General features: G+C 43.5%; 2 protein-coding genes across 2 annotated transcripts; one reads left to right on the top strand and one right to left on the bottom strand.

The window, feature by feature from the left end:
• The first annotated feature begins 12 nt into the window (after nucleotides 1-12).
• Nucleotides 13-6,941, top strand: spg7 (SPG7 matrix AAA peptidase subunit, paraplegin). The gene is made up of 17 exons (XM_070963386.1): nucleotides 13-595; nucleotides 941-1,043; nucleotides 1,179-1,271; nucleotides 1,370-1,611; nucleotides 1,712-1,851; nucleotides 1,975-2,077; nucleotides 2,184-2,309; nucleotides 2,487-2,649; nucleotides 2,889-3,062; nucleotides 3,140-3,264; nucleotides 3,681-3,783; nucleotides 3,985-4,095; nucleotides 4,195-4,310; nucleotides 4,927-5,083; nucleotides 5,349-5,512; nucleotides 5,730-5,807; nucleotides 5,892-6,941. Exons 1-17 carry the CDS (start codon nucleotides 380-382, stop codon nucleotides 6,096-6,098), a joined length of 2,421 nt encoding a protein of 806 aa, XP_070819487.1. The 5' UTR covers nucleotides 13-379; the 3' UTR covers nucleotides 6,099-6,941.
• A 555-nt stretch (nucleotides 6,942-7,496) lies between these two features.
• Nucleotides 7,497-22,932, bottom strand: cdh15 (cadherin 15, type 1, M-cadherin (myotubule)). The gene is made up of 14 exons (XM_070965738.1): nucleotides 22,868-22,932; nucleotides 15,575-15,742; nucleotides 12,757-12,912; nucleotides 12,151-12,295; nucleotides 11,206-11,387; nucleotides 11,002-11,130; nucleotides 10,677-10,859; nucleotides 9,912-10,156; nucleotides 9,683-9,819; nucleotides 9,311-9,541; nucleotides 8,976-9,215; nucleotides 8,463-8,611; nucleotides 8,160-8,351; nucleotides 7,497-7,937 (listed from the first exon to the last, which is right to left on the bottom strand). Exons 1-14 carry the CDS (start codon nucleotides 22,916-22,918, stop codon nucleotides 7,737-7,739), a joined length of 2,409 nt encoding a protein of 802 aa, XP_070821839.1. The 5' UTR covers nucleotides 22,919-22,932; the 3' UTR covers nucleotides 7,497-7,736.
• Nucleotides 22,933-25,598: the final 2,666 nt, after the last annotated feature.

Raw genomic sequence — 25,598 nt, 5'->3', positions numbered from 1 at the left:
TGATAGGTTGAAGTTCAAAGTTCGACGCGAAGATGTTGTGCAAGCTGCGAGATGTGCTAAACCCCACTACTCAATCTCCAGTACACATTAAGCTCACTCTCGACAACAGTGATAATTAGACAATGACGATAAAGTCGAATTTAAAAGTAAATACGCATTGTTTTTTTGCTTCTTTTCCGTGCGCAGGAAGTCCGTGAGTGGATAGCTGCGGTGTTGATTTCGCGGTGACATCTTTGCTCTGCTGCTCGGTTGAATAACAGAGCAAGCTAGCTCCAAACAGAGGTAGACGTGAACAAGCGTGCCATAACACAACTTTTAGCTCAACAGAGAAGGTATGGCATTGCCGTTTTTCAGTTAATATAGAGCATTCAGAGACATTATGTCAGCTTTGTTGTGGCAGCATCGTGCTGCCCTTTGCAGAAAACACGGCAGAGCTTTGTGGTGGACGCTGTCAAGGCGAAACTCTCATTTGTTAGCACACAAGCCGATTTCTAGCCGGAGTGTCCAAAATGTGCTGTCCAGATGGGATAATGCCAGAAAGCTTCTTTCAAAATCAGACCGGACACTTACAAGTCAGCCACAGAAACTCATTGAGGTAAGATTGAATCCATCAGAGATCCAGCAGACATGACAGGTGCAGGGTTTGGTTTGTGTTCATGGGTGACAGAGCTGCAAGTCTGTGTACCAGTACCTTCTCTTTGAGTCTGTTTATGCTGGAATATAAACTATGAAGAAAGACAATGAGATTCTGCCTCAGGGGAATAATTCCCCCTTAATTAATGGTGAACTCCTTTGGACGTGCGTCAGTCTGCGTTAACAAATGGGATTAAAGTGTTGTTCTAGAGTGGACTGTAGAACACGAGCAGACTGCAGCAATTGTTTTTACTCCCTCTCCATCACATATTTCTGATATTGAACCAAATATGCTGTCCCGTTTTAGAGTCTTCTCCACAGACCGCTGGGTCCTGGTATGGCGGGGCTCAGCAAAGAGTTGATCAGGAGCAACCTGCTGAGGAACCCCGTGGGTTTGGTCAATCTGTTAGGTAAATGCTCAGTTTTATTTATTGTCATTTCACATTGAACAGCTAAAGTTCAGTATGACCTTAGTCTGATCATACACTTCCTTTTACGTGTGCTTTTATTTAGAGCTTCATGTGATGAAAATCCTTTGATTTCAGGTGCAACAAACTTCTTCAGTACCTCTCAGTCTAAACAAGAGAAAAATAAAAGTGATGGTGGACCAAAGGGAAGAACTCCAGAGGACGATGAAGGTAAGTGATGAGTTGCTTCAGCTGCCTGGTACGTAGCTGCTCAGTGGTCCTTCTCTGATCTTTTTTCATGCTCTTTAATAATCTACCTCACCTTTCAGAGGAGAAGAAACGCCGTGAGCAGGAGGAGCAGCTGTACCGGAATCGCCTGTGGTCCCTCTTCTTTATAGCAGCCATTATGAGCCTGCTGAACTTCATTAATACCAGCGGGGGTAACATTTCCTGGAGTGACTTTGTCAACGAGATGTTGGCCAAGGGAGAGGTGTCACGTGTGCTAGTTGTTCCAGAGAGCGACATTGTGGAAATCTACCTTCATCCTGGAGCGGTCATCTTTGGACGGCCTGTATGTCGTGCCGGATTTCATGTCGACACATAGGTAGCATATGGACTTTTGCAGCAGACGTTCAAGCCTCTCATTTCCTGCCATGTTTCTCGCTTTACAGAGGCTGGCGCTCATGTACAGAATGCAGGTTGCCAACATTGACAAGTTTGAGGAGAAGCTGAGAGCTGCTGAAGAAGAGCTGAACATTGACACCAAGGACAGGATACCGGTGTCCTACAAACGCATCGGATTCTTTGGAAAGTAAGAACATATCGACCTTCTTCCGAGCAGACTTGAAATGAGAAGAAGTTCATTTATGAGGCGCCTACAGAGTTAAATGATAAAGCACTGTGAAGGCTCACAGCAGTGTTTGTTTGCCCACAGTGCACTCTACGCTGTGGGTTTGGCAGCCGCTGTCGTGCTTTTTCTCTGGTATATCTTTCGACTGGCGGGCATGGGAGGCAGAGAGGGCGGCTTCAGTGCTTTTGTGAGTGAGCCCACGTGAGCAAATTGACATGCGTGCATTCAGTGTTCCTACCGTGTTCCACCAATTCAACAAGCGTGCTAACTGCATATTACAACATGCTTAACAGAATCAGCTGAAGATGGCCAAGTTCACCGTTGTGGACGGCAAATCGGGTAAAGGTGTGAGCTTCAAAGATGTAGCAGGCATGCACGAGGCTAAGACAGAAGTAAAGGAATTTGTCGACTACCTCAAGGTAAGAAACCAGACTCGTAGTAACATGTGGTCGTACTTTAGCCCTGTTTAGTTCACCTTTTGCCTACTTGGTGAACTGAAGTCCTTTGTACCGTCCAAACCTCACATGAGTTAAACTTTTAATTTCCCCATTGCAGTTTCTTACATACAGTACCGTGTTGGTGTTATCTTTTGTCAGAATCCAGAACGATACCTCCAGCTGGGAGCCAAGGTTCCCAAGGGAGCACTGCTGCTTGGGCCTCCAGGCTGTGGGAAGACCCTGCTGGCCAAGGCTGTCGCCACTGAGGCCCAGGTGCCTTTTCTGGCTATGGCTGGCTCTGAGTTTGTGGAGGTCATTGGAGGTTTGTAAACACAGGACTGGCAATTTATCACCAGACATTCACCTAAAACATACTGAATTGAATTGGTGGTCATAATATTGTGATCCATTAAATGTGTGCTTCTGTGTTACAGTGCAGAGATTTACTGTAATTTATTGATTAATCAGAGATATCAAATTATTGGTTTGCCTTTAAAATGGCAGCCTTATTAGAAGATTAATTTCTGAAGGCTGACTGAGTTAATTCGTGTTTGTGTGTAGGTCTGGGTGCTGCTAGGGTCAGGAGTCTGTTCAAGGAGGCTCGCAGCCGAGCACCCTGCATGGTCTACATCGACGAGATCGACGCCGTGGGAAAGAAACGCTCCACCAACATGTCAGGTTTCTCCAACACTGAAGAGGAGCAGACCCTCAACCAGCTGCTGGTAGAGATGGACGGTGAGTGAAACATTTCAGGGCAGTTCGTTGTCATCCGAGGCCGCCTAATCAAACTGTGAACTCTTATTCTTTTGCAGGAATGGGAACGACGGATCATGTGATTGTACTTGCTTCCACTAACAGAGCAGACATCTTGGACAATGCTCTCATGAGGCCAGGGCGACTGGACAGGCACATCTTCATAGATCTGCCCACACTGCAGGTAGTCTTGGCGGAGACCTTAATTAAACAGTGATCTAATTACTGTTCAATACTCAGTCGGATCCTGTTGGACTCAAAACAGCATATTGAGTTTTAGTCAATCACATGTTTTAAATAAATCTTTTAAAGAGTGCAGTGATGTGCTTTCACAGCTGAAACCTCATTTCCTGTTTTTGGAATATTGTAAAGCAAATATAGATAAACTGCTAAAGCTATGAAAAGCTAGTTTTACAAGAATTGCAGAGAAAATGCAGCCAAAATAGGTTTCGCCAACTTTACCGAATGCAGCTTTATACATGCTCAAGCAAACAAGCTTTATAACATCAGAACATCTAACCCATGTTGACTGTGTAGGAGGTTTAGACAGAGTTTGTCTCTTAAAATTAGTTTGTTTCATTTGTTGTTGTTGTCTCTCAGGAGAGGAAGGAGATATTTGAGCAGCATCTGAAGATCTTGAAGCTGACTCAGCCAGCTAGTTTCTACTCTCTGCGTCTGGCTGAGCTCACCCCAGGCTTCAGTGGTATCTATACACTGATACTGTTTTGTCCTGATGTACATCTATGAATAAATGTGGCCATAACAAAACCTTCATGAATAAACATAAGCTCATGATCAACGAATATGAAACGTCTTTGGACAACAGAGTTGATGTTGCTGACATGTAATTCCCCCATTCTGGTAATTATGAAATCTCTGATGCCAGCTCGCTTTGTCTCTGCAGGTGCAGACATCGCTAACATTTGCAACGAAGCTGCCCTGCATGCTGCCAGAGAGGGACACAAGTCCATCGATACCTTTAACTTTGAGTATGCAGTGGAGAGAGTAATAGCAGGTACAATGATGCAAACACTGCTTTGTGGGGAAGACCGTTGATTTCATATGTCTCAGATGGCGCAAAATCTGATAAACCTGTGTTTACGTGTGTGTTCAGGAAGCGTAAAGAAGAGTAAGATCCTGTCTAAAGAGGAGCAGAGGGTGGTTGCCTTCCATGAGTCTGGACACGCCTTAGTGGGATGGCTACTGGAGCACACTGAGGCTGTCATGAAGGTAACGCGCTCCTGTATGGCTGTATGATTACACATCTGCCGTAGTTTGTTTAAATCAGATAAGTTTTGTAGAGTATGGTTTTGGAACTTTCCATAAATGATGCTTGAGTTTTCTAATTTTATTGGAAAATAGAGATTAAGTGTAAATTTCGATTGAAACGTTACCAGACTCCACACCTAAAGAAATCATTTAAGAGGAGATCTCAGGACCAACCTTCTACCGTGCGTCATTTAGAAAAGGTGTCCTCTCTTTTATTTGCTGTTCTGCTTCATCTAGTATTTGCTCCATTGGACTTTCACACATTTGACTATGTGTCAAAACGAGACTGACCAGGACATCAAGCTAGGTGTTACATGTTTAGCAGTCACTTAACAAGTATTTGTCACTGGCTGCCAGTTGACCCACCGTCAGTCTCAGCCTCAGTATTTAATGAATGAGAATGAATTATTGAGGCAGGATTACGATTAAGGACCGCTGAGGTCAAAGGCTCATTTCTCTTCTTGAGTAAGTCAGTGCAGGATGACTTGATAAAACGACAGACTTAAACAGAACACATTTCATACACACAGCTCACCTTTGCTGACATCACTGATGGATTGTGTGGTGTGTGTTTCAGGTGTCCATCGCCCCGCGGACAAACGCAGCTCTGGGATTCGCCCAGATCCTTCCTCGTGACCAGTACCTGTTCACCAAAGAGCAGCTGTTTGAGCGGATGTGTATGGCTCTGGGAGGAAGAGCTGCTGAGGCCATCACCTTCAACAAGGTTACAACAGGTACGCTCCATCTACTGTATATCCACTGTAAGCACCGCCTGCTCACGTCTTCCAGTCAGCACCTCTCGCTTATCCTGCTGATGGCTTTCAGATCATTTCCTCTTAGCTCAGCATTTCCTCAATCTTACCAAGTTATTTATTATTATCCATCTCAACTCTGAATGCTAATTTTAGCCAAATATCTACAATGCAAATTGCTCAACATCCAAATATGAATACTCTCCTGTGCTGTGTGGTATTATTTTTTCTCACTCCACGTCCTCAGGAGCTCAAGATGACTTGCGTAAGGTGACACGTGTGGCCTACTCTATGGTGAAGCAGTACGGCATGTGTGACAGCGTGGGCCAGGTCTCGTTCCCAGACTCAGAGGAGCAGGGTGCCGTCGGACGCCGTCCTTTCAGCCAGGGCCTGCAGGAGCAGATGGACCACGTGGGTTCTAAAATTGGAGTAGTTCTCTGTTAGAGCACGTTGACACACTGTGAACGTTGACGTAATGAGTTTTGGTTATCACCTTGAAGTATTGATTTTTTTTTAGCTGTTGCCATAATGTTATTAGGTGTTCTGAAATAGGATTACTCTTAACTCAGTGAGTGTTGTCGTTTGTCATCATGAAGCACAGATTTGGCAGCATTTGTTGTCCTTTCAGGAGGCCAAGATGCTGATAGCCCGTGCTTACAGACACACAGAGAAGCTGCTCCTGGACAACAGAGACAAGCTGACACTGGTCAGTTGATCCCTTTGATTTGACTTTTTGCCAGCACTGCTTGTTAAACTGTAACTCACAACCAGTTGGGGTCTGTCTTTCCAGTTGGCTAATGCCCTGTTAGAGCGTGAGGTGGTGAACTATGATGACATTGAAGCCCTGCTGGGTCCTCCCCCCTTCGGGCCCAAGAAGATGATCATCCCACAGAGCTGGTTGGAGGCTGAGAGGGACAAACAAGACACAGGAGACGACGAGCCTCAACCGCCTCCCCGCAAACGAACAGAAGAGGACATGGATCCCCAGCTGGTCTGATAATAAAAGATACGTCTCAGAATTATTTTCCACCTGCTGCATTTCGTTTGGGTCATCAGGGGGCTGGGTGGATTTTAGAAAACCTGGTTAGCCGACCCATTTAAACAATCAGAAACAGGCCTAAAGAAGCCAGTACTTTATTTTTCTCATGTGCTTTCTGCACAGTCATATTATTATGCCATGGAAACACTAAAAACAAGCCTACTGAAACAGGATGTGTGTAACTAGCCATAAGATGCAGCTAGTCTAGAAAAGCCAGTGTGTGCTAATACATCAAACTGATGTGGGATCATCCTTATGAAGACACACTGCAGCATATACAGGTTTGGATTCCAGTGTTGCTTTTGAGAATTCATGTCATTTCACATCTGCGAGCGGTCTGGCAAAGGAGCGGCGAGCCATTTGTAGCTTGAGTCATCAGAAAGAAGTTGACTTCAGGGGTGACTGTTTGGACTTTGTCAGAGATTATTGCACCTGATATATTTGAATTTAGGGCCACATTAGTGTGTTTGCTATTCAAGTGAGCTGCAGTTAAGAATTAAAACAGACTGAAGTAGACAGCTGTGGACATTAACCTGTGTACCTAATAGAGTGTACTAATGAGGAAGCTGTATGTTAAGTTTTGAAATGCTCCTTTAAGGCTGACGCGTGTCATGTTGATGATAAAGCAGCAGATATTCCTCCACACACTCAGATCCTCCTCTCACTGTAAGACATAGACATTGAGTGAATAGATGGAACGGCTGGTGCATTAGGGGCTGTGTGTTGGTTTGATTGCCACAAGTAAATGTGAAGTCCCAAAGGATGATGTTGCTAAATATTAAAATAAAGTTTTATTTAAACATTGTGTGTTGCTCTTTATATATTATTTGTGTGTGTTTGAATTATGGGAAACTGTAGTGCAGCTTTTTCTATAATGAATCATACACACACTAAATAAAAGATTTCCATTTATTCTGTAGACAGCAGGAAAACCTACATTCAATGAACATATTTAAAAAAAAAAAAAAAAGAGCATCAGTCAAGGTCGTCACCTCCAAACAATTAGATTACAGAATAATGTGCGGCGCAGTGTGTGTTTGTTGAGTAATCGTTTGTGCTGGGATTCCAAAAAGATGAACGGAGGCTGGAATGAAGGATTAGTGATCAAAAAAGAAAAACAAAATCAATATCAAAGCAAAATCACCTTATAAAATAATCACATATAAAAAAAGAAATACATTTAAAGGATTTTTTTTTTAATACTTCAGGCTTCTTGTATGCATCATTACGGAGCCATGCGGGTCTGAGGATAAAGAAAACCAGATGTGGACAATCATTTCAACACACTGTTTGCCTTGTCGCATGCACAGCTCCTTTCCTCGTGACTGATCGTGTCAACACACAATTTTACCGTCTCGGTTACTTCTCCTGAGCTAACCACAAAACTTTACAATGAGCCATTTTGTGTCCAAATGATCCTCAATAAAACCCAAGGCACGTCAGATTAAAGGCCCATGGCTTTTCCCCTTATAGCACACTTCAAATCTTTTCCTGGACTTAAGTCTAAAAATTTTGTCCAGAAAAAACCTGAGGCATGAACTGTGTCCCTGACTGGTGGTGAATCACAGGTCTTCTCTCTGTGGGGTGCTGGCCACCTTAACGCGGGTCGTACATATTGGCCAGTTTCTGAAAGCGTGGTCCCCAGTCGTTGAGGTAGTCGTAGTCTTGGTCTCCGTCAGAGCTGCCTGAAGCAATTGAGCTGAGGCTGCCTGCCAGCGAGCCCTCTCCCTCATAGTCGTAGATCAGGGCTGTGTCGTAAGGAGGCACGTTAGGATCGTTGTCTGCAGCCTCCAGGCCCTGAGGGAAGAAGAATGACAAGGTTTGAATGCTGGAAGGTTTTTAATTCAGTAACACTGCAAACATTGGATTGATCTTCCCTATTTAAAGACGCCATCACTTAAAGGCCACTGAACTAAACTCTGGTTGTGCAGATTTGAATTTTGTTGTGGTATATTGTGGTTAAAAAACATTGTAATGATGACTCTCAGGAGAAACAGCATCATGGTAGAAGCCTCTCACGTCATTGATGTAGTCCTCGATGTCAGTGGGATCTGCAGGAGGCCTCCGTGGGTAAGTAGGTGAGGGCAGGTTATGCGGGGCGTCCTTCCTGACGGGCTGCTTGCCTCGAGGAACACCAGCCGGTGGGTAGTAGGACCCCGGGGTCGAAGGAGCATCGTGGGGATTCCACAGCAGGTCGATGTTAAAGGCGTTCTGCAAGGTGAGAGGAAGAGGCTACAGATCGAAACATACTGAAACTAATAAACTGGAAGAACAAATGAAACAAAACCACAACAACAAAAGGGAACATGTCAGATTTTGTACCTCATCCTCCTCGCCTCCCCCTTGCTCATCATAGTTGAAGACATTGTCACGGATATCGTCTTCTGATTCCCCGACAAGCAGACCTGTTCCTTTCTTGATGTGGTGGCGTCTCCCACAGGAGGTCACAGCCACAGCCAGCAGGAGCAGCACTGCAGCCAAACCGAGGGAAACCATCACGTATCAATTCATTAGTGTTTATCTGGTAATAGGTCTGCAACTAATGATTTTGTCATTAATCTGTAGATAGCATATTGGTAGCATTCTGGCTCCTAAATTGGTTCATAAATCACATCAAGAACAGATTTTTAGTAAACCCTACTACATGTTTTACCTATCCAACCGATGATGGCATTACAAATGTTAAAATGAAGTCTCACCTGTTCTAAGAATCCACTTAACAAAAGAAGCAAAGTGCTTTTGATTTTCATGGAAACAACTGAAAACATCTTAAACTTATAGTTATGTTTTGTTATGATTTTTAAGACTTCACGACGTCTTCAAGATGAGACTTACACAGTAAGAGTGCAATACAGGCCATGATGATGATGAGAGCGATGAAGCTGATTCCCACACTGGAGCCGAGGACAGCCCCCACCTCAGACTTACAATCTCCAAAGGAGTCACAGAGACACACAGTGACATTGACCTGAGCATAGGCGCTCAGAACTGGACTGCCAGAGTCTGACACAGACACCGTGACCGCATACTCTCCTGCCTCCAGCTCTACGAGCGGGTGGAGCACAGCATGAGTATCTGACGGGGGAAAGAAAATGGAGAAAGGTGTGAGTTTTGGACATTCATAGGAATACCGTTGACGCTCCTTCTTCACCCCGATGCTCTTTCCTTACCGTTGACTTTAATAACAGTCCAGTTGACTGACAGATCATCAGGTATTTTAAAGGTGAAGGGGGCAGCATGCGGAGGAAGGTCTTCGTCCATGGCGGTCACGACCAGGCCCGACCTCCTCCGCTCTGCTTCCCTGCACACAGAGCCACTCAGAGGGAAGAGCTGAGGGGGGAAGTCATTGGTCTCCTGCAGCGTGATGGCCACTGTGGCAGTGGTTGACACACCATCAGCATCTGCACAGGAAAACATATGCACACAGCAATGCCACATTAAAATACAACAGATGATTCAACGTTTCTGTCTGCTAAAGTATTCGTTTTCCTTAGAAGAGGTGTCAAACCTGCCATGTGAGGTTTAGATTTAGATTAACTGACCTGTAACCTTGATAACAGCATTGTAGATGTTGTTTTTAACATGTGGTGATCGCATGTTAAAGGTTCTCCTGGCAGTTATGTCTCCTGTGTCTCTGTTGATGTTCAGCCACCTCTCGGGATCTCTGCTAATCTCATACCTGCCACGCAGAACAGAGGAAATGTTACAGACACACAAACTGTCTTAAAAACACAACAAAAACACTCCTCCATTTTTGCTGCTGCATCATACCTCAGCTCAGAATTATCAGGGTCAAAGGCGATGTTGCTTTTCAGTAAAGTCCCAGGAGCCACAGACTCAGGGACCACAATCTGAATGGGGTTCTCCCTGAAATGTGGAGCTTCATTCTCGTTGGCAACAGTCACCACCACGGTAGCAGTGCTCGCTGGGAGGTTTGGAGCTTTGCTGCTCAGAGGATTGAGATTTTCTACCGTTAGGATCAGGATGTGCTCGTCCTGTGCTTCAAAATCCAAAGGCTGTGTGATGAAACAGAGCAGAGAAGACTGTCGGTGGAGGGGAAGCTTTTCTGGATAATAAAGAATTAATTATAAATCTAAATGTAAAGCTCAGTCATTTCAAACTAATTTAAAAAACTGTGGAAAACGGGGGAGAAGCCAAGTGAGCATCTTTGTCTGAGTAACTTGTTGTTTAAAGCTCAACCACTAGAGGGTGCTGTCGAGTTGTGTCTGAAGGCCTCAAAGCACACTTTGACTTTAAAGGACAATAATAACACCCATTTTAAAAATCCTAATTACTCCTGAGCCCAGAACTGATCAGTCAGTGCTTGTGAACACATACTGTCCATGAGGAAGAGTCGAGAAGACTCATGGGAGAAAAAAATTGTGTGAATTGAGTCTCACCGGGATATAAAACAAAGGTATATCAGATATCTTATGGATAGTGTACTCTTCCAGCAACAATGTGAGATGGATACTCAACAGTCACCACATGCCTCCTCCACACTCTTTCAGTGAACAGCAGATTGGCAGACTGTACCTTCATCACTGTCAGAACGCCCTGGTTGGTTACAGGATCTGTACTGATGACAAAGTTGCCATCAGGGTCATTGGAAATGAAATATTTAGCCTCCCAGTTTCCGGTTCCACGATCGTCTCTGTCCGTCACGTTCACCCGGCCAATCTCGTAGTTCCTCCTGTTCTCCACGGCTATCATGCTGTACTACAGGCATCACACACAAAACACGGACCAAAAGATTCAAACCAGTGTGACAGAACCATATAACTAACAGAATAAACAATTCATATCCAAGTATTTAATTAAATTAGTCAAGTTTCAATATTCTTGGTTGTCAGAGGCTCACCGAGGCAGGGCTGAACTGTGGGGCGTGGTTGTTGATGTCAGATACATGTATGATTGCCACACCTTCACTCGTTAGTCCCATGCCTCCCATATCAGCAATCTGCAGCTTCAATCTGAAACCTTTCACCACCTGAGACAGAATAGAGCATATTTTAACCACGATGATCTGCAATAATCTGCATCTTAACCTTAACCTGTGCTTTACCTCTCGGTCCAGGCCCACATCTCTAGTGTAGATGGCTCCTGTCTGGTTGTTGATACCAAACATCGTCTTGGTAACAGCGTTGGCAGGAACGCTCTCCTGGCCAATGATAGAGTAGCTCAGAAAAGCGTTTTCTGTCATTGGGTCATCTGCATCAGTGGCCGACACTGACATCACCGACGTGCCTGTCAAAAATAATCAGAAGTTTCCGTCAGCTGGAACGACCAATCAGGATGAGTCACAGATATGTGACTTGTACTGAGGCTGCAGGACTTCTTGACAAACTATACGAAACATTTAACAAGTCTTGAAGCGTACTATTCTTTGAATGGAAAGACACTGTGCCTGTAGGTGAGGACAGTTTACTTGGTTCACATGCAAATCAGTTTATTTTAAGTCATTCATGTGGCATTAATGGTGATCTGCTGTTGTTATAATAGTGAAACCATTAACTGCTAAGTGCAGCCCTGATTCGACTAGTATAACTGATTTTTGGCCACATGGGGGCAGCAGAAACAAGCTGTGAACACTGACATTTGATCCAAGCTTAAGCAAACAGTTGGTTATTTACACATGCAGGTCCAATATTCACTCTCTTGTATCTCTGTTTTGGTCTCGACCAACTCCTGAAACATCTGTCTGTCCAGCTGCTAAATGTCCACTATGTTCACCTGTTAATTGCTAACTTTGTCTGCTGTTTGGTGCTGGGCAGGTAGTTGCTGCAGCTTTAAACTGACTAATAGTACACTGTATTTTCACGGACACATTGAAACACAGAGACAGTTATCAAACATTGCAGGGAAAATGCTATACTTCAGTCAAAACTACTTTATAAAACTTTGAAGCTTCTTCAGGAAAGAAATTTAAGATGGCTTTTTTGGAACATTGTGGTTCATGCTGATATGAAAATCAAAAGTTTGTAATGCAGTATGTAACGGATGGATGTACCTGGGACTGAGAACTCAGAGACACTGCCAACAAACTGGCTCTGAGTGAAGGCGGGTCTGTTGTCGTTCTGGTCCAGCACCACTATCTCAATGGTGGTAGGATTCTCTAGTCTCTCTCCACTGGGGGACAGCGCGAAGGCTTTCAGCTAAATACAGACACACAGATACAGTAGACAAAAGTTTCTTAATGAAGACTGGATTCATGAGATAATCACAGCAAGCCTCCTGCATTCCACCAAGGAAGCATCCAGCAGGCCACTCAAGGTGACTGTGGGTATTCAGAGTGTGGGTGCACAACATATGCTGGACATGGCAGAAAGAAATGTGCAGGATGTTTGGTTCGACATCGCCGGTTACATCACAGTCATCTGGTCTGAAACATTTTGAAGTGTCTCCCATGATGCCCATAAAGGCCCTTGGAACTGACCTCTGGCTGTTTGTTCTAGCGTCTGAGACACTGATCTATGCTTTAAGACAAAAACATGGACCTATGCTTTGGCACACTCACTGAGCACTATAGCTTGTGTTAGGTACTTCTGTTCATTGTGCTTTAAAATACATTTTAAGTGGGTGATTTAAAATGTTACTCCCATAAAAGCTCTCTTACCGTGAAGGTGCTGTATTTCTCTCTGTCGAGGGGCCGCTTGCTCCTGATTACTCCTGTTTTATCATCAATCTCAAACAGATTCTTGGGCTCCTGGTCCACCCCCGGTCCCTCTAATTTGTAGATCACCTCACCCGTGAAGATTTTGTCCGATTTGATCTAGACAGACAGAGAAGATGAAGCTGACGATCATCACTACCTCCAGGGAAGGGGGGGGGGGGGGGGGGGGGGATTGTAAACCATATGTCCTAACACCAGATGTGAGCATGTTGACAGTTAGGGACCTTGAAACAAGAGTGTCTAAGCTCAGAGAGGCCTTTGACTTATGGCAGGAAATGAGATTCTGAACTAATATAGCAGGGAGTCTATATTTTATTCATTTTGCATTCATTTTCTGTGACATATGGCCTCTGCTGCATTTTCAGCACCGTGTAAAAGTGGTTCAATATTTCTCCTTGTGCAGTAGATTTATACACTTACAGGACATGTGTAACAGCCTTAACACAACATTTACATTTCACTTGTCTTTTAAACACTGATCTGTGCTGTGTGATGAAATTACAGTCAACAGTAAGCTGGTCTTCAACTGGATTCAATTTTGCAAAGCTCTATTCGGTCCACCGGACCTTCTTTTACAGCGTAAATCATCATAGTCATCACTATGATCATGTGTATTATTTACTCATTTGTGTATTTTTTAAGTAAGGCACAGCAGAGAGTTGTTGTGTATGGGGCTATAGTAAGAGACAATTTACAAACATTGTTTGTTTGTAACCTCTCTAGTGCCAAAAATACAAGTGTATGGAATGAATTAGCCTGCACAGCTAATGCTTGCCTGTCCAATATAAGCTGGAAACATTAGCATGTCAGGCTAACTAGCTTATCCACAGTAGTAGCCAAGTGTTACTTCCAAGGCCAAGGAGCATTTTAAACTACGTTATTTGTCGGGTTACAGGTTACATTAAAACAGGGATAGTTCAGGTTTTTTGAAGTGGGATTGTACGAGGTACAGTAGGTAGTACTACCTACAGCAGATGGAGGTTGGCATGCTTCCTTGCTGGTACATCCACGTAGAAAAAAGACCACCTAAAACAATCAGTCTAAATTTAAATGTGCACTATATTTGGAATGTTTTCAGGGCTTTACTCTGCTGTCAGACACCGCTTTTCTTTGGCACTATATTTTCTCAGCTGTAGCACTTCTGCATTCCTATCCAGCACAACTGTGTCGAGCTCCATATTACTGTGGAGATCTGCAGTCTCCCCTCCTTTTCCCCACTGTGCTCCTGCGTTTTGCCTCTCCTTTTGTCTCCTGTCTGTTTCTCCCGCTTGTCTTGTCTGAGTCTGTGTCACTGCAGGTGTGGCCGTCAGGTTGGGCCCAGCCTCCTCTCCTCCTGAGCTCGGCTGCGTTCAATCAAGCCATCAAGACTCACCTGCCTTCACTGTTTATAATCATCAAGCCAGTATTGCTTGAATCATCTGTTTTCCTGCTTGGTAACGACCAAGACCAAGAAAATCACTGAGTACCTTTTGTGTCCATTTTTCCTTGTCTGCTTCCTGCCTTCCTGACCTACCTTTTGTGTGTCTGTCAGGTGCCAAACCTTCACCTGTCCAGTCTGCTCTCACTGAAGAAACTGGACCAATCACTTCCTGCACTCAGTCACTCTGGACTCTCTGCCCAGTCTGGATTGATCATTAAACAGTCTTTGACTATCCATTAAATTGTTAACCTTCCATCAGTCTCCTGGCTTCTCATGGTATTTTGGGTCCTATATACTCTGAAACATAACAATTACGCTGCAGGGACAGACTTTCACCAATTTGTGGAAGAGACAACAAATACATGAAAATAAAGAGCAGTGATTTGTGACAGCAGCAATAATGAAATGCTGCTCACTGTGGAGACAAGAGGACACCTTTATAGAGCATACAGGAGAAGAACTTCTGCAGATGGAGACGAAATGGAAAGTTGTTTCATTTATTTGTAGGTGTTTAGCACTATATTACTTGATGGCTGAGTACAGCAGTGCTCCTCAGCAGTGTTGCTTACTGCTGAGAAAATACGGTGCCAAAGGAAAGCGCTGCCTGACAGCGACAAGGTAAAGCCGTGAAAATATTAAAAATATTGCATAAGCTTTAACTGATCTTCATTATTGTAGGTGAGCCTTTTTTAGCTGGATAAAATACATTTTGCTGCTGACCCTGTCCACAGCTGTACATTGCTTAGCTTCTGTGCTGGTAGCCTTGTTTGCTTGTAATACACTGCAGGTAATACACTGACTACAGATGAGTACCTCATACACTCCCAGCTACCACTTTAACACTCCACCAGCTTCAGCTAATGTTCACCAAACACAAATCTTTTCTTGTAATTTTACAAGTGAAAATGCAGTTTGTAATTATGATGATAAAGCATATCAGGCCAAACAGGATTATGTTAGTAAAATGAAACTGTTTGATTTCACATTATTCCTCATCATAGCAACTTGAATTATTAATTAAAGGATGCTGACTTTTGCCTGGGACGTAGGCCACATCTTTAGCTCTGTCTTTTGGCATGAAGTGCATATTTAATGCCTTCAAAGAGTTCTAAAATCAGAGTAAGGTGGAAATGTTGAAAATTCAGATAGAGACAATGTTTTCAAGAAACTAACAAAATCTGCCAGCCAATCGTCTTTTCCGCCAACAAAAAGCAAATCCAGCATTGTTTTTATCCAGGCTTTAAAAATTGTGAAGCCATATTTTAAGGACCATTCGTACCAGAAATCACACACTGACTAAATTCTAATGCGAACAGGTGTGGGCTAAGTTGACATTCCTACCTGGACAAGGTCTTCAGGAACCTGCTTGCTATTCTCCAGCACTCTGATTGGAGGGATGATCCAGTCCCTCTTCACCCTCACCACTCCCGTGCCTTGCTTCCTCCATGGGTAGAGAGGCCGAGGATGCAGCTCTTCCTCACTGTGATGAAGCTCCGCAGAGCTCCACCCCTGAGGGAAACATTAACAGCATGAAACTCACAGAGGAAAGTCGCAGGAACATGCAGTTAACTAGATGTTAGACACATTGCACTCCACTCATCAGACATGGGGACATAATGCAGTATGTCACTAAGTGCATTTTTCAATTCCTGTAATTCTACTTCATGGAAGACACAAATTATGTCATTATAGACATTTGCAGCTGTTTAAAATCATGTCAGGAGTCTCCCTCGGTGCTATAACGTTCCCAGTGGCGTGATGGAATGGCTGTACACCCGCTGTAGCTCTGAGGCTCTCTGTAATGTGGAATTCATGGGATTGTTCCAGAGCAGAAGGGATGCAGGGCCACAGCTTCAGGTTTCACACACTAATACACGTCTTTGTCAGCTTCCTTTGATCTGGGTGCAAATTCATCTCGGGACGAGGAAACACAAACACTCATGCTCATTTCACGAGCCCTCATTCACCACATTGCTGTCTTGACTATGTTCGCGCACACACAAACACACACGAAGACCCACACTCACACAACAGCTGTCGACTATGGATTTAGATCCCGTGCTTTCCCACCCGCATTCCCACTCACACTCACAAATTCCCCTTTATGCTCAGCTCTGCACCTGACTGGGAGTTTGGGGTCACCTTACGGATCTGCTCGGCTGTAGGAATTCCACTGACACACTCATATATGCGATTTCTCACACACACACACACACACACACACACACACACACACACACACACACACACACACACACACACACACACACACACACACACACACACACACACACAGGCTGATGTACATGCATCAACAAAACACCCACCCACGCATAAGCACATATACACATTTCCGTAAGCTGCTTCCGGCTTCTCTGTGGGAATTCACTGGATTCAGCATTATATCCCATATGTTTAACAGCTCAAAGGTGCAGTCTATAGAACATGAAATAAATGTGTATCAGCTTGCCAAAAAGCTTTTCGTCTGTTTAGTCTTCATGTTGTCACTCAAATATAGTAACCGAATATTGATTAAAAGCCTGTTTCAGTGAGCCATAAGAAAATAAGCTAAACAGATGAGTGGATGAATCTGTGAATATTTTGTGAATGGCCTGTGATTTCTGCCCTGGCCCTGGGCGGCTGCTCTGATATACTGATCCTCTGGCACGCTGCTGGACAGTGCAGGGAGGAATGGCAACCATGGCTGGCATCTGCAGGCCGAGTCAGAGGGCAGGCTAATCTTAGACTGCTCTATATTCTCGACCCCTACCTATTTAGCTTTTTGTAGCCATCGTCATCTACACTCTCAAAGAGATGTTTACACTCACATTCCAGCAGTGCATGTCACCCACACAAATTCATCCTGATAGCCATCAACTTCCATACTTAAGACTTCGGCACATATCAGCACCCAAACTTCCACTGGCATAGCACACATTCTGCATTGCTACTTAACCTCAACATCAATAACAGCTGCATCACAGTTGCATTTCCAAGTATAGCACTTTCTAAGTTTGCCTGATTTGCGGACACTTGGGCTAACATGAGCAGCTTTGTCTAACTTTGAGAACGCATATGCAGGGAGGTGCAGACCAGTGTGAACCTCACTGCAAGTTCATCAAATTTAAAATACACTTTACAAAACTCTTTTCCAGTGCGCCATGATTTATTTACCAAAGATAAATACAATAGGTGCAACAGGAAGTTCAGTTAAAAGATGAACATGTTATGGCTAACCGCAGATATTAGTTGGCGTAATCGACAAATATGAAGAGAAGGAAAAGAACTGAGTTTACTACTGAAACATGAATTTGACAGAAAGAGGTTGGCAGAGTTAAGAAGTTGCTGCTTTGTGTTAAACCACAGTCCAGTCCACAGCCATGTTAGTGGCTCTGTTAGGCTGTTTGAGACATATCTTACTTTAGAGCGTCAACGTGCTAACATTTGCTAATTGGCACTAAACATGAATTACGGATGAGGATGATGAGAATATTATTAGTTTTGCAAGTCTTTGGTCTTAAAACAAATGATGGTGTTGAAAGGTTTAAGGGGTCGCCAAAGTTATTCCATCCTGATGGTGTCATGAATGTGTGCACAATACTTAGTTGAGACAGTTCAATCAAAACTATTAATGTAAACCCCACAGTGGCGCTAAAGTCAGTTAGGATAAATCATCTGGGGACCATGAATGTCTGCACAAAACTTTGTACCAATCCATCCTGTAGATGATGACATATTTCACAGGGTTAATGAAACTTTGAACTGCTCAGGGGACGCCACAGGGAAAGACAGTGGACTACCAAAGTCATGGGACACATCATCTGGGTACCATGGACACCAATTTCACCCATCCAATAGTCGAGACATGTAACTTAAAAACAAACCTACTGGCGATGTCAACCTACTGATGTCATGACAGGAAAAATCAAGGGATCATTGAAGTCAGAAGGATTTACCCTCTTGGGATTACCGACGGATGTGGAAGATTTCATCTCAATCCATTCAACAGATGTTTCAGTCGATACGACAAACAGACTGACTGACCAGCTAACTAACAAATCAACATTACCATCCCAAGAGCCACGCTAACATGGCTAAAGATGGAGACTCAATTACAAAAATCCATTTACATTTGTTGTGAAAACTTGGTTGTAATATTGAATGCCTGGCGGCACGGTGACACAGCAGGTAGTGCGTGTGCCTCACAGCAAGAAGATCGCCGGTTCGATCCCCGGGTCGGGCAGGGCCTTTCTGTGTGAAGTTTGCATGTTCTTCCTGTGCATGCATGGGTTCTCTCCGGGCACTCCAGCTTCCTCCAACAGACCAAAAAACATGCTCATTAGGTTAATTGGTGACTCTAAATTGTCCTTAGGTATGAGTGTGAATGGTTGTCTGTCTTGTATATTGCCCTGCGATCGACTGGCGACCGGTTCAGGGTGCACCCCGCCTCTCATGCGTTGACAGCTGGGATAGGCTCCAGCCCCCCCGCAACCCCGAAAAGGGATAGTCGGGTATAGAAAATGGATGGATGGAATATTGAATGCTTTGTATTTATGATCATTTATATCTCTTGTAAATTCCTGTATCCAATAGAAGTAGGTACTTTACTTTGTAAAAACTATTTTAATATGATGATGTAATGTTGTTTTTTGTATTTGCTATCAATGGTGTTCTATACATCACACAACTGATAAATGGAGTATAAGAAAGCTGGAAAACTAACTCAGACCCAACAGGTTTGATGGGCTAATGAGACAACATTAACGGAGACAATTATAGTGAATACAAAGTGCTCCAGTTTTTCCACAGTCAAACAAACTAACAACTACAAAGATAACGAACGTTTGTTATTTCACTCACTTCCTGTCTTGTGCTGTGCCGTCGGTCCGACATTGTTCTTTGGATAGTGGCTCCACTGAGCATCAGCCACTGTTATAATGTTTTTACCAGACCAAGATGCGGTAACACCAAAGTGTCATGTTACCAATTAGACCAATGAGTGCCTCCCCTGACAGGCTGAGCGATGACACCACACACAGAATAACTGTTTTCAAGGCTTTTTCCCAGAAACTTTTACAGCTTGGCCTTTCACCTCGGGCCCTCACAGAAGTATGGACAGCTTGTTCCAGGATGACATGCCCTCACAGCCAGAACCACTGAGCACTCTGCTGCTGAGGACTGTTTACTGAGCTCGAGAAAGTTTGATTCCACCTAAATAATTTAATAAAAACTTGAAATAATAACAACTACAACAACAAAGAGAGGACATATATAGAGGTATGATTGTCAATAGGAAGCCACTTCAAAACATGATGACATGAGATGTGTAGGGGTCATTTATATCAGCTATATTCAAACTATTGTGTAAACACACACACACACTAATATTCACCATAACTGTAAAATTACTTGGAAAATGCATTAAAAGTCACACATTCATTCATAAAACTATTTGAGCTGTCCACCCTCTAAACATTGCTACTGGTTCAAATGCATGGCTTCTTGAACATGCATTCATGAACCACTAATGCAATTTAATACAGCAATGCAAATGCCTGTCACACATTGCAAAGCATTAACATTTCTTAGTATTTTTGTTTCAAGTTTAAAGTAATGGTATATGTCTATGGAATGTCTACACTCGCAACAAATGTGGAGAAATGAAAAAGAAAGAAGGAAGAGAGGAACAGTCGTTGAGATAAATCAGAAAAAAGCCGCCAGCCGATAAGTGCTGGCTGCAGCATGCCTGACAGTCCCTTCGGCCACAGGGCTAGAGGTCGCACAGGTGTCCCTGTGGTCACTTCTGTTACTGGTCCTCAGGCATGGACATTCAAACAGTCAGTCACCAGCAGCACTGGTCCCACACCCCTACTCTTTGCTAAGTCATGACTGCATGGCTTGGGCATGGACATCCTATTTATGGTGCCCCTTGAAACAGATGTCTGAGCTTTAGGAATGCTGAGCAAGGATATAATATTGAAGTAAGGTATAAAGTAGGGCTCAACAGGGGCATAAACATGAAGATACTGTGAAAAATATAAAACAGTGTCATCTGACAACTTAAGTGGTGGATTAAATGAAAGGTAATCAGTCATTTCTTTAATAAAGTCATACAATGAACTGATGAGCTGTCTTCTACTTTTCCAGTATAGAATCCTTGTACATTTTTGAGCAAAGAAACGTCATCAGACACATGCTGTTAATTGGGATACGCCAGAACAAAAACCAATCTGTCTCAAAAATAAACCTCTACATAGAACCTCAACACCTCCACATGAGTTAATTAACTTGTATATTGTGAAAAAAGAAGGACAGGAAACTGACTTCAGTAAACTAGTTTTATGACCTGGACGTTGTCTCTCAACCCTTTGCTCCCTCTGAAACTCTAGTCGGTGTAAAACAGCCTGCAGGTATCCACACCCAGCAGGACCTGAGACTCAGACTCTAAATCCTCTGACTGATTGTTTCCGATGAGTGAGACCTCAGCGCCAGCTGGCTGCTGCTATAGACTCTTGATTTGTACTCGATTTCATGGTCTAGGAGCGGCCCACTCCTCTTTCCGCCAGGGGGATTACAGAGCGGGACAAATGGCATCACGTATGCATCTGGGAACAGCTGTTGCTGCTGCCCACTCCTCACCACAACATAGACCCAGCAGGCCTGAACGCTGCCTGGTTCAAAACAACAGCAGCTTACTGAAAATGAAAAGAACTGAAAGCTATCAGGTGACACTGATCAAAGCCTCTGGATGGGATTGACAGCCGCTGATGGTTCAATTAATCTCATTCTGATTGTCTAGTTATTGGAGTTTGTGACATGTTTCTTGATGTTTTACTTATGAAGTATTAGAATTGAAACCAACATGGCCAACCACAACCTTTGGGAAGCATTGTACAAAGAAAATGTGTGACTTTTGTGCAGAGATCTGGCAGGTAAAAGAGTTAAAAAGCACAATATATCTGGTCTATGGTTTGTTTCCAGAAATAAGATGATTTACTGCTTTCTGTATTTCTCATGTGAGCATTTAGCACGTGTTGTTTGGTCAGCCCCCGTAGTCTTGAAAAGTGGATTTGAGAAGTTTACAGCTTGTTTCTTAGTGGAGGAAACAGCAGTTTCAATGGACTCCAATGACTTCGCTGAATGAGGAGTACAGTATTTAAGCGATTTATTGGTAAAGTAAAGATTGGTTGGAACAGTTTGAGATGTTCTGAGGCTTGTTTTGCTGTGATGTTGGGTCGCCATTGAAGACCACTAATGCTGCCGCTCTGTTTAAGGTAGTCGGCTATAAACTTTTCACCACTGGCTTAATGTTTCATACTCAGAAAACAGATTTTTGGTAGAGCAGATTGTTTCTGTATGACAAAAATTACAACACAGGTCTTTCAAGGCATTCAAGTATTATTTACTTATGTTTAAGTACAATTATTACTGAGGATTTGACCAAAATATCTTTTGTGTCATGTCATTAGGGGCTTAGGCCTCACTGTGACAAACTGGTTTTCCCTATGGTCGTGTCAGTGATCAATCACTCCCATGTTCAAACGAGACAACGCATATTTTAAGTGATTTTCTCCAGAATCAATTTGGCATGGAATATGAAAATGAACCAAGAAAGCAGCACAAATTCACTGTAAAGACTCCCAACCACACAGGCCCTGAAACTTTGCACAAAATTTTGTCAACTGACAAGGTCAGAGCCACTTCAGTGATTGAAAAAATCTGAATTATTCATTTGCACCGCTACATAACATCTGCAACATTTACAATGAATTATAGAGCTCATCATAGCCAAGACTTCCCTCAAGAATCACCGGAGGCCAGCTCACCCACCCTCCCTAACTGGGCTCCATTACTACTCCAAACAGAGAGAAAGACTGATGGTGGTTGGAAGTGCTGTTGGTAATAAGTCAGTTTACTTTGTCATCCATTTTAAATCTCACAATGGCGTCTGCCGACAGGGGCTACTAATGATGCCCTGAGCCCTCGGTACACATCTGGAGCCTCGTCCTCCTCAAAACACTTCATCACCCTCTTTCCAACTGGGATGAAGTGTTTAGATCAGCCACAAGCAGAGCCAGTTCAGTGCCTCTATCGATGAAAATCAGTTGATGTTTGGTCGAGGACATCACTCAGGTGAAAACATAAACTGTATATCTGACGAGCAGAGCAGCTAAAGGTCATTCTCTCAATAAGATCCCACTCTGAGGGGGCAGGAATTGAAAGTGAGATTTGGGGGTAGGCTGGATCTAGATGCATATAGCCAGGGAAAGGAGGGTGTACCTCACATGCAAGTGGAGTATCTGTACAGCAGCCTATTATTGATATTTTTAAAGAAATCTGAAAGTGGAGAGGGATATACCTCCTATAGCTCAGGCACCTGTGCTCTAAACTCTTTTAAACAATTAAATTAAGAACTCAAGATTTTATTGTCCACAAAACTGCCTTTAGTTACCGCCATCAACTTGATGAGGACAATGTTAGCTTTTTTTTCCATTTGAGTCTCCTTTCATCCACAGACAGCTCACACTGGATTTAACAGGCAATAAACACAAAAATACTTCCGCGCTCCAATAAATCAGCATATTTTGTTCACATTAGTTGACAGCAGCTCTGAAAGGGGGTGATCTTTCTTACCTGACAAAGCAGAGTACCCAGCACACACACCATCAACACCCGTGCCGCCATCCTCAGTACCTGCACTCAGAAGCTCAGTACGAACACGACCTCTGATGGCTGAAAGATCTGAGGCTCCTGAGCGGCTCGACGGGGCAAAAAGGCCAAACCCTCCACCCCTGAAACCTGTCCCTCTCTTTCCTTCTCTCTGTCGTCCTGCACTTACAGTCTCTCTCTGTCTCTCTCCCTCCTTTCCTCTCCCAGCATTTGTCTCTCACAGCTCCTCCCTGTCCATGACTGGGGTATGTCTCACAGTCGTGGGGTAAGGGGTTAGAATTTCAACAGCGGCCCTCCCATGTACCCCAGCAGCACATGTGCTGTCACTCAGAGGCTGATGAGAGAGAGAGAGACAGACAGAGAGAGAGAGAGAGAAGAAGAAGAAGAAGAAGCAGGGCAGCTGTTGGTGGTGTAGACAGAAACAGCGTCTACACACCAGTTGAAGGCAAGTCAGTAAATTTGAAACAATGGTGCTTTACAGAGAGGAAGAAGGAGAACACAATACATAAAGAAAACCAAGACAATAAGTAAAACGATTCAACAACTCAAAGATTTTAACTTTACAATGACATAAGATGGAAAAACAGAAACAAACAGAAGCTGAAATCAAAGAAACAATAAACAATGATTTGATTTAAAAAAGTGTTTCTGTTGATCAACCATTAAATTAACTGACTCATTTTGAAACCAGACACAGAACTGTTCTACAATGTGCAAATACATCCAAAGCATAATCACTTTGGACCGAAGTTAAACTATTTTCCTGACAATGAAATTATACTTTTAAGAGTTGGAAGCGGACATCTATCTCCATTAGCCCGTGATAATGAGTTAGAACTATGGACCGTTTTCAGCTGGTGGTGAAACTGAAAAACAATTAATGATGCCGTTCGCACAAGTAAATTGCAAGAAAAATCAATCCGACAGTCCCTTGCTCACACTGAGAGGAAGTATAGCTCCACATTTTCCTCATTTACAGGCCTCACTTGACAGCACAACACACTGTATGCTTGTGTTTACAGTCTTGAGAAGCTTAGCGCTCGTTTTCTTCTTAAATCCCTCTCGTCCGGATCAACCTTCATGTCATAAGGCCGCATACGTAACCTCCCTGTCCGCTGCCGTCTGTGTCGTGCCCCCACACATTCAGAACATTCATCCAGAGCTCTTTGATCTTGTGCTATTTTGAACATTCTGTCAAAGCAGAAGATGAAGATCTATGGTGCTCCGTGGGTGATGTCAGAGCAGAGATTGCCATGTCTGCCATGCTTAAAATTTGAGTGAAACGCTGCCATGACTGATGAGTGTTTTAGGCAAGCAACTCTGCTCCAAGAGGGAGGAGGTCACTGTTCACCTTCGATGGAAAAAACAGAGCGAGGAGTTTACTTTGTTGATTCTCAGGAGAGACGCAATCAGCAGGAAAGATGTTTGGCATTATGGGGCGGTTAGACGTGGGTGGGTGTTGGGGGGGGGGTCCTCAATGCTACTTTCAACACCCTATCAGCAAGTCTGCTCACAGGTCAAAGGTTGATATGGATCTTTGGAAAGTAAACAACTTGGCTTCTCCTTCACCACAGAGACGCTGTCGATGGCAGGACGGATGCTTTTTCATGTTAAAAACCAAAAGTGAAGACTAACGTGGACATTAAGCGCCACGGTTATATTCAAGGAATCAACTGCACAAATGAAACTCTGCAAACTGCACAGGACACCCTCCATACTGTTGATACTGCAGTCTAGAAACTCTCATGCTAGAAAGTAGAGCAGTGAAATAATTGAGCGTGTTGGCAGGCTGACTGCGTGCTGAGTGGGTGTCGGCATGCGTCCATGTGTCACTGTGTCCATGAGTGTGTGAGAGAGAGAGGCTTCTGGTATGAAACGGTGATTTTACTGCACCTGTCTCTGTCATTTCAGGCACAGGCAATTGGCAGGAGCCGCCCTGATGTTTCCCTTCCTTCAAGCCCCCCCCCCCCATACACATTCGCTCACAGGGTCTCATACTAGAGTGCATGCAGACATTTCACATGGTACTGCAAGAATATTGCTTGCCCATTAGGCCAGAGCGCTCGGGAAAGGGGTTCCGGTGTGAAACACCAAATCTGAAGGTGATGCTAAAGTTAAAAAGTTGAGCCAGTTACTGAAACCTCATCCAAAAAACCTCTCCGCAGTGTCAGAGACAGTGCTCTGCTGCCCACTGTTGGCAGAAACAGCTCACGTTAACTCAGAAGTGGACAAGCCTCAACTAAAGTACAACAAGAGTGTACAAACAATACAAACAATGGGAACTACATTCATTTATCCCGACTTGGAGATTTAATTGGTGCATTATTGACTGAAATGCATAAATTCTCCTCTATGTTCTTTTTTGTTTTGCAATTAACAGAATCCTCTTATTGTTTAGAGGAGCATGAATTGATTGTCTGGCCACTGGGGAGCAGCAGAACATGTTGTAAACACAACAGTGACCCATTACAAGTGGTGCAGTGCACCTCAGTACATTTACCTATAAATCTTATTGTAATCTTATGCTACTTTATATTTCTAACTTAGCATTTTTATTGTACTTAGTTACTAGTTACTTTTCAATTGAGATCTTAAACATCTGAGGAATTTGTAAAATACATGCAGCGCTTTATTATCAAACTAAATAGCAATGTATAATGTCCCTAATATTGGCTACAACATTAAGTAATAATAT

Source organism: Chaetodon trifascialis, chromosome 1, assembly GCF_039877785.1.
Source record: "Chaetodon trifascialis isolate fChaTrf1 chromosome 1, fChaTrf1.hap1, whole genome shotgun sequence".
Taxonomy (NCBI): Eukaryota; Metazoa; Chordata; class Actinopteri; order Chaetodontiformes; family Chaetodontidae; genus Chaetodon; species Chaetodon trifascialis.
This window is presented reverse-complemented; position numbering and strand designations above follow the sequence as displayed.